The sequence below is a fragment of the Austrofundulus limnaeus genome, unplaced genomic scaffold, assembly GCF_001266775.1.
Source record: "Austrofundulus limnaeus strain Quisiro unplaced genomic scaffold, Austrofundulus_limnaeus-1.0 Scaffold526, whole genome shotgun sequence".
Lineage (NCBI taxonomy): Eukaryota > Metazoa > Chordata > Actinopteri > Cyprinodontiformes > Rivulidae > Austrofundulus > Austrofundulus limnaeus.
In genome coordinates, this window is record NW_013952928.1 from 102,296 (window position 1) to 112,181 (window position 9,886).

At 40.5% G+C, this 9,886-nt stretch overlaps 1 protein-coding gene across 2 annotated transcripts in view; it reads left to right on the forward strand.

Annotated features, from left to right (window-relative positions):
- Positions 1–9,886, forward strand: part of itgb2 (integrin, beta 2) — a 38,699-nt gene that overhangs the window by 4,156 nt on the left and 24,657 nt on the right. The window contains exons 3-4 of one of the 2 annotated variants that reach the window (XM_014026116.1): positions 2,687–2,784; positions 8,922–9,123. In XM_014026116.1, the coding sequence (XP_013881570.1) occupies positions 2,687–2,784; positions 8,922–9,123 (300 nt within the window). Of the gene's footprint in view, positions 1–2,686; positions 2,785–8,921; positions 9,124–9,886 lie in introns of those variants that run through there. The other variant, XM_014026117.1, reaches the window with a different exon arrangement.

Genomic DNA, 9,886 nt, shown 5'->3' on the forward strand with positions numbered 1-9,886 from the left:
GATTGGTATTGTTCCAAGCAAGGTTGAGACAAAACTGCAAGATTAATGTAGGTTATGGTACCTAAAGTAGCATTAATCTACATTATCTTATCAAATAAACAGATGAGGTTTATCGAGTAACTGCATGTTGGCATGGTTAAATTACATTTTAGTCTTTAACTCATTAACAACAATACAAAACCTTTATTTCTTGGCTGTGAGTGTTCAGAACCAGTACAGTGTTGTTCACTGTTCCCACAGTAGTATTACCTCTCTACCAGACAGATTTTAAAACAATAAGAGGTCTAGAACATACACACATCAACAAAGTTAGTGCCTCAGCAATTAAACAATTGGTAATTTAATGCCTCAGCTAACTCTGAACTCTGGTCGTTTTGAACTCTGGTCGAGTTAAATCATGTTGATCTAACTGGTTGTTATGACCTGCTTGAATTTCTCTAAATATTTTAAGATTTTAGACTCGGTGCTAAGTTTTGTGAGTTTTTCTCTTTAAGATGTGTTAAATTCCAGACCTATTTATCTTGGTTTTTTAAAATTGTTTTAGATTTTTATTGATCGTTGTTGTGATCTTATTTGAAGTTTTGATTTACTCACTGACAAGATCTTTGTCTTTTGTGAGGTTATTGAAGGCCTTGTAAGGTTTATTCTGGTATTGATGGACCCACTTAACGATTGGTTCTTTTTGACCTTTGTTGATTTTGATCTGACAGACAACTGAAGACAGTTTGTCTGTTATTCGGTGGGGTCCAGTCCACCTGGGCATTAGTTTGCAGGAAAGAATTCCAGTCCTGGACTCTCCTTTTCCCGTTGTGGGGGCGAAAGTGTAGTACGAGACCTTCTCTCCCACTTGGAGTTCTTCGTAAGAGGCTTTTTGTTCATAGTACGTTTTGCGTCCCTCAGCGGACTTTTCAAGATTACACTGGGCAAAAACAAAGGTGTTTTTCAGATGTTTCTCAAAATCTTTCATGTACTGTTGTGTGGTGTAGCCTGTTGCCATAGTGGCATCACCATCCTGGTACAAGAGATGTAAAGGAAGTGTCATCTGTCGACCTGTAATCATCTCAAAGRGAGAGATGCCTGTAGATGTGTGTGGAGTGGCCCTGATGACCATAAGGACCAGGGGAAGCTTTATGTCCCAGTTCTTGTGGTTTGCGGCAACATATTTCTTTAAAATACTTACCACAGGTCTGTTTGTTCTTTCAACTTGGCCTGATGCCTGTGGATGGTAGCCAATATGGAAGTTGGCTTTGATGCCTAGCGTTTTCCACAGTTCTTGCATCACTTCAGCTGTAAAGTGTTCCACGATCTGAATTCACCCTGATGGGAAGTCCAAATCTGGAGAACACATGGTTGATTAACAGCATAGCAGTGGTTTGTGCTGTGTCGTTAGGAGCTGGCAGACATTCAACCCATTTTGTAAAAGTGCAAGTCACAGTGAGAAAATATTTGTTTCCTCTGGCCATTTTAGTGATTGGTCCAACCCAGTCGATCTGGAGGTCAGRCCAAGGGAATGCAATCCCTCTGCTTTGCAGTGGTGCCCTGTGAAGTGGTCTGGACAGTTGAAACTGTCCGCAGACCAAGCACCCCTCAGTGTAGCTTTTTACATCTTTTTTAATTCCTGGCCAGTAGGCAGTTTGTTTCAATCCCCTGAGAGTGGCTTTGCTTCCCTTATGTCCAGCGGATGGTAGGTCGTGGGCATGAACTAACATCACCCCCTCGGTGCCTATCTGCTCCCAGATCCGCTGCTTCAACCAAACATGCTCTCACTGAAAGCCCCGCCTTGCTCTGCTGTGATTGGATAAAACGGCTCTAGAATTCGTTTGATTTGTTGAAGGCAGTGTCTCAGTTTTATCTTTATATCATATTTTTCTTAATTATAATGCAAGAAGATAGATTGTCATTCTTTTCATTATGTAACTTTGATTTATAAGATGATAAAAACTTTTAGTTAAAAGAAAATATAAATCAAAATATAAAGAACATTATAATTTTGTTTATTATCTTGATTAAAGAAAATAAAATGTCTCTTTTGAGGGAGGTCTTCTGAGACCAGGGTCAAATACAGGTGGAAATGTTTATTCCCCCTCGGGGTGACCTCTACAAAAACAACTTCCGTTTCTGAGTAAAAAACTGTTCTGACACATCTGCAGCTGTTTCCAAACAGGAAGCAGTGTTTAGCAGTCGTTAAGTTAAAGGCCTACGATTTCTTGAAATATTGCATATCCCAATATCTGTTAGATCTCAGAATATGGGTTGAGAATGATTCTCAATTACAACTACCACACCGAATTTTAGCTCAGCATCTATCAAACTGAATGAGTTATAGCCATTTTTGTGTTTGAAGTAGCTGGCTGTGTTGACCATCCTGAATTTGGTTCATTTCAAAATATAAGTTGTAAAAGTAGATGAGTAATGAACACAGACACAGGCAAAACCATTATCTAACAATAAATATGGCTTTATTCAGCCCAAAGTTCTAAGACTTAAAATGYCTAAAGTTGTTTTTAATCACAAATAATAGTCATACTAAAAGAAAAAAACTCCAAGACAAATCTATCATCTTTTCACACCATGTCTGCAGTAGGAATGAGAAAAATGTTTATAAGTTGTCTTTGTTTTGCTTCATCTTATTTTAAGGCTTAATCTTTTATGAGAAAATGTTTGTGGTTTTTGGTTTCCCCTGCAGGTTTGTGTCAACAAGAGGAAGTTTGCTCAAAGTCGGTGATAAACTCCTGCAGTGACTGCATCAAGTCTGGGCCATTCTGCTCGTGGTGCAAACAGCTGGTGAGAAATAATGACTATACTGTATGTGTGAAAGGTGTGAGGTGATGGTTGCCAACAGGGTTGTGCATCTCTGCTCTGTGACTGATACAATATGTACCTTAATACTCTGAGAATTCATTAAAGATGCATGGGCAGCAAAAACCCACAATGCAAGTCTTTACTCACAACACTATGCAATTTGGAATGGTCACATTAAATTGATTCAACACATAAAAATCCTGTTTACTACCTTATAAAAATTATCGCTCACAAAAGGACTTTCTTAAAAACTGCAAAACACTTACATAGAAAAACGCATGCAGCAGATGTGCTAAATACTGTTTTAGAAAGCCATTATTAGCAMTATACAGTATATTTCCTGAATTGCAGGAATGCATAGTGACATGAAGAGCTTAGACAAAAACAAAAGACACATGGAAAAAATAACTGAACCAAACTTGGGGAACTGAACATAACATCAAGCACTCACAATGACAGACTGAATGTGAGCTGAAAGACTTTATGGACAGGGACAGATGGGTGGAGTAAAGACATCTGGGTAAAATGACAAAAATGAGAACGGGGGAGTGAGCTGAGGAGCAGAGAGGGACTGAAGAACAGGGGCCTCATGCATAAAGGATTGCGCAGCTTTCACACTAAAAGTTGACRTACGGAAAAATTTTAAAAAGTGTGCCACCAAAAAATTCAGATATATAAAACTGTGCGCACGCATGTTCCTGCGCAGCTTTCCTTTGCGTTTTTCAGTCCCGGGGTTTAGTTTCATCATCGTTCGAGTTTAAACAATAAAAACTCAAACTAAAATAAAAATCTGACACCGTGTTCAGATGCTCCTTACATCCAGAAAACACAACAAAGTCATATTTCTGTGGATTGGGTTAAAACTGTGGACTGAAAAACTTTGGGTGGCTGCCGCACATTCTCACGGCAGGTGGTTTTGATACATCACGATGTGGGTGTAGAACCTGGCGCACGTAACTTTTTTATGCGTACGAACCATTTATAGATGAGGCCCCAAGACGCTAAAAAAATTGAAACACAAAGAAATTTAATTGTGTGCCAAGTCTAAAACAGGTCTATGAATTAAAACAGAATAAATTATTGAACAAATCTTTACAAATGTACAAAGAGAGAACAGTTGAACAAAGAACAAGGAACATAACAGAATATTGAACAAAGGATGCCACACTACATTACATACACTTAGTACAAAAAAATAAACAAACAAAAATAAATAAATAAATAAATTTAACGAGCTACAACATTCGCATGTGTTTATAGCTTTTTTATTTGTACTGATATAGTGGATAAATATAATTCAGTTTCTTTAATCAAAAGAAGGTGGGAAAAAGGGTGAAGATGATGAAAATTGACGTTTGTAAGTGCTTTGTATGAAATTTGCTAAACATTATAATTAGATTATTTGCTAGGTTTCTGTTTATATTAATAGTCTTTCCATGAAAACCAAAAATTATATGTCCATACCTTAATGAACATTTAGTGTCAATATTATAAATTATAAATATAAAATTATTACATTCCTTCCAAAATGTCTTTATGACAATTCCAAAATTAATGACTAATTGTAAAATAAGCTAATTGGTTATTTATATTTGCCAGTTTGTGTAGCCGAGAATCAGACCGCCAATGTCCTCACCTTCGACCACTCCCCAACACACATTGYACCCGACCCCTACAGCCTGTCCCACAGATGGTGAGTCCATGGGAAGGGGGACCCACGTCTATTCTTCGGGCTGTGCMCGACCGGGCTTCATGGGCGAAAGCCCAGCCACCAGGCCCTCGCCAAAGTGTCCCACCTCCAAGTCCACTTCTGAGCCTCCCTAGTAAGGTCTATTCAGGGGTCCTGGAGAGGAGGGTCCGTCGGACAGTCGAATCTCGGATTCAGGAAGAGCAGTGTTGTTTTCGTCCTGGTCATARAACAGTGGATCAGTCTACATGTATTTATTGGATTTGGAGAAGGCRTTCGACCGTGTCCCTCTGGGATTTTTGTGGGGGGTACTCCAGGAGTATGAGGTACCAGGCCCATTGATACGGCTGTTAGGTCCCTGTACGACCAGTGCCAGAGCTTGGTCCGCATTGCCGGTAGTAAGTCGGACTCGTTTCTGGTGAGAGTTGGACTCCGCCAAGTTTGCCCTTTGTCACCGATTCTGTTCATAAATTTTAGGGACAGAATTTCTAGGCCCAGCCAAGGTGTTGAGGGGATCAGTTTTGGTGACCTTAGGATCACGTCTCTGCTTTTTGCAGATGATGTGGTCCTATTGGCTTCATTGGATCGTGATCTCCAGCTCTCTTTGGAACGATTGGCAGCTGAGTGTGAAGTGGCCGGGATGAGGATCAGTGCCTCCAAATCCGAGACCATGGTCTTGATCCGGAAACTGGTAGGGTGCCTTCTCTGGGTCGGGGAGGAGGTCCTGCCCSAAGTGGAGGAGTTTAAGTATATCACGGTCTTGTTCACGAATGAGGGAAGAATGGAGTGGGAGATCGACAGGCAGATTGGTGCTGCCTCTGCAGTGATGCGGGCGCTGAACTGGTCTGTCGTGGTGAAGCAAGAGCTGAGCCAGAATGCAAAGCTCTCTATTTACCAGTCAGTCTATTCCTACCCTCATCTGTGGTCATGAGCTTTAGGTAGTGATTGAAAGAACGAGATCGCGGATACAAGCGGCCGAAGTGAGTTTCCTTCACTGGGTGTCTGGGCTCTCCCTTAGAGATAGAGAAGCTCAGTCATCCGGGAGGGACTCAGAGTAGATCCGCTGCTCCTCCACGTCAAGAGGAGCCAGTTGAGGTGGCTCAGGCATCTGGTTAGGATGCCTACTGGACGCCTCCCTGGTGAGGTGTTCTGGGCACGTCCCACTGGGAGGAGGCCCAGAGGAAGACCCAGGACACACTGGAGGGACTATGTCTCTCGGCTGGCCTGGGAACGCCTTGGGATTCCCCTGGATGAGCTGGCCCAAGTGTCTGGGGGAGAAGGAAGTCTGGGTTTCTTTGCTTAGGCAGCTGCCCCCGCGACCCGACCCCGGATAAGTGGAAGAAAAAGGATGGATGGTTATTTATATTTGGAAAATGTGTGTTAGAGAGCTTAGCATGCTGCTAAGCTAGCTAGCTTTGTATTATCACTATGAATGATCACGTATCAGCATCGGGCTCCGTTACCAACACAACTAAGGGATTGGAATTTTCCGATCCAACATGGGGAGATTACCGATTTGTGAGCGGTGTCTGTGCTATAATGTTGTCTGCTGAAATGACTCCAGAAGAGATTTCTGGCCGGCTGCTCTGCTAGCTGGCTGCTAACTGTGGAGTGGATTTCCTGAACCAAAGCGAGTCTCAATGAGACATGGAGTAATGAGACCCCCCCTCCGTTCAGAAAATCCCCTCACCAGTTTGCTGCTTGCTAGCAGGGGAGCATGACTCAGTGCATTTAAAAGTAGAGACTTCGAACTATACACTGCTGTGTAAATTGTGTTGATAGGTCAAGTAAAACCAAAGTTATGATAAAGAATAGTCGACACGTGTTTGTTTTTTCTGTAAATGATTGTCATTTTCAATGTGTTGCTACTGCAGCGCGAGGCACCAGGAAACACAACAGACTGGATTAAACTCTCCATCAGTCTCAGCCTGATCTTGATCCAAACAAACAATCCATCCATTTGATATTAGGGTTAATATTTAAAGTGCACACAAATAGTTAACAGTGACAGCTTTGCAGTGGCATGTACAGTAGGTAAGAACTCTGAATTGGCAGTGAAAACTTGTTACATTGAAAAAAAATCTGCAGCATAAAATGACAACATCATGGTAAGGTTTTTAATGGCAATGTTTTATGTTTAAGTGTTTTTTTTTTCAATGTTTTTTTCAATGCCAAATCTCTTTTTCAGTGCCAATGTAAGCTGTCAGTGATTTAGCTCCATACACACTTAGAATTTGGGCAGTACCTTTGATCCAAAAGTCCTGCCTACACACCCTCACAACTCACAGCCTGTCACGTTGTCCATAACAGTGTAACATGATACTTTTTCTTTAAGTCCTAAGTAACACATCAAAACTAAACATGTGAAATAAATGCACTTGTCAGAAGACAGAAGCAAAGCAAGAACTGTGTAAATCAACAAAAATCATTGTCTAAAACATTATCTGAAGCATATTTCTAGGTTTAAGTCAGGTAATTGTTCCATTCATTTATGTAGTGGTGTGATACAGTTTTGCAATTAGCCACATGGGTGCCAGTGGGGACAAAGAGGATGTTGGACAGGGAGCTGTTGACCATTAACCTCTGTGACCCCCTTGATGAGGAAGTCTACACTCCGGTTTGGTAGTGCGTAATGAGCCTTTTCACTAAAATGAGTGGCTGCATGGTATAAAATGCATGCATGTTACTAATGTCCTAAGCTATACCACTATTCATTAATTTAGATGAATCAATCCAAAATGAATGATAATGTTTAATTGAAACACATCTTTGAACAGACTGGTTTGGACAGGATCTGGCAAACTTGGTGGTTTGGATGAACCTAACATTTTTGATAATTTGGATAGTTCAATAAGAAAAACAGACTCAGAACACAAATCAGATTGTAGTAACACTTCTAAAGGTGAAAATCACAGGCAGTAGTAGGTAGGATTGTGTTACCCTGCACCCCCCCAATTTAAATAATATTGTTTTAAAGAATCTCATTAAGTCATCCTTTTAAGACTTATAAGAATACATGCATCAACGGAGATAGGACAGCTTTACAAATGAGTTTCTTGTATGTTAGCAGATTATCTCTCCAGGTTAAATAAAATTCTTCCATGTTTTCTTTTGGGCTTTCTAGATGTATTTTTTAAAGTATGTAACTCTAAATAAAGTCAGCTTCCTCTGACTGATCACTTTCTTTTCATAAGAGCAACTTTATCAAGTGATATTTGCATTCATACCATACCACTGCCAATAAGATAATTTAAGTTGCTGCACTCTGTTGCATTGCATTGTTGCATTGTACAACAYATTCTCACTCCCGACTCGTCACATATTGACGTTTTTCAAAGGTCCCTTTGCGTCCAATTTTGACGCATCAGGTACCCCCCTCGCGTCAGTCCTTGCCGCCCGCGGCTTTTCCGGGTTGCGCCACCAGGGGTCTTTGGGTCGGGGGTCTGAGGTTAACATTAGGCATCAGGATAAATGGTTAAGTTTAGGGACTGGGGTCAGGGATAGGATGTCTACAGTGAACATTAGGTAATTTTAGGCTTTGCAACACGTAGTTGCCATGAATTTCCTACATTTTCTAAAAATGGTTAATTTTACGTATCAGGGTTAATGGTTAATTTTAGGTACTAGGGTCTGGGACAGGATGTCTAAAGTGAATAAACGTAATTTCACGCTTTGGAACGGTAGTATTTGTGCATTTTCTACACTTTCAGAAATTACGACAACAGATTCCGCCCCATCCCGTCAAAATATGATGCAAGGGGGGTACCTGATGCGTCAAAATTGGACGCAAAGGGACCTTTGAAAAACGTCAATATGTGACGACTCGGGAGTGAGAATGGGTTGCATTGTAAGATACTCTTTAAATTTGATTACAGCATGCTGTGAGAAAATGTTGGCATATTATACTAATAAACATTCACTTTAATGAAATTTTCTCTCGGTGATTGTGTAGTCAGTCAACATAAACTACAAGGTTAGTTACAAAATGTTCAGACCGAACTGAAGTTTGAGTAWGTGGTGTTTACTCTTTATGCCGTACATTAGACCCAGATCATGAGTGATAAAGAGAATTAATGGGTTTGTGAACATTTTGGGTGAAACCAGATGACTCATATATTACTGAAGGCTACATAAGCTATGACTTTCAACATCTACATGAATATTAAAATCACCCATTACTGGAGTTAGACGTACAAAGTCAGACAGAAAGTCAGAGAATTCACAGAAAAACAGAGAATAAGCATCTTGTGGATGATATACAACAATAAATCAAAGTGTTTTTTGTTTTGGATGAGAAAGACTGAGGGTCAAGGACTCAAAATAATTAACAATTGGTTCAACATTAATCAATAATCCTGACTGAAAAACTGCTCTTCGTTGACATATTGTTTGAGGAAAAATKATGTTTTTTTCATTCTTTTTTCCGAGGCAGAATTTTACCAAACAAGGAGAGCAGGAAGCAGTCCGTTGTGACACTGTAGCGCAACTTCAAAAAGGAGGCTGCACAGCAAACGAAATCATCTCCCCTCAAAACCACATGGTCATTGATAAGGAAGAACATCTGTCTGCATCATCTAATGATCAGGATCCAGTTCAGATGAGTCCACAACAAATCAGCCTGAAACTGCGTCCTGGTTAGTGGAACCAGTTACTAGTTGAATAAATGTCTTTGTGTTTTATTTTTAGAAGTTTGTCACTCTATTGATCGAGAAATCAGTCTGGTGAAATCTTTGAATGCAAACAAGATACCACATAGCGGTATGCAAAGCACCCACGTACCAGATGCCTCATTTATAAAGGATTGCATAGAATTCATACTAAAAGTGTGTGTACGTTCAACAGGCAAAAATGGCACACGCCAAAAAAAATCGGATTTATACAACCACAAACAGCCTGTCACGTTGCACACATTCAAGCAATTTTCCTTTTTAGATCACAGCTGCACCTCGGAGTTTATACACAAAGGTCCCGCCTCAGGTTCTACCCTCTACACGCCCACACTCAACCATAAACAGTCAATGCAAAGTGCCTCATGAATGTTAAGGTGTGTCAGTGTATCAGTCAGCTGATCAATGTGAACAAAAAATGATTGGCCGGCTCAGACACGCACTCCAATGTGCATCTGGAGGAGGACAGTGCTGACGACTGCTTGCATGATCAGATTTTTCGTAATTTACACAGATTTTCCCTCATTTTTACAGGATTTTTTAAAAAAATCTCAGCTTCTAATTTATTTTCTCTCAGAGCCTGTAGGACATTAAAAACAATTAACAAAATTTAAACAACCCAACCATTGCCCCAACTGTTTTGCTGCTAGAAATAAGTTCACTACTTCTCTCCCCCTGCTTTGTGCTGCAGCCTGCATGTTATCTGGGGCTACGGCTGACAGTCCCCCCC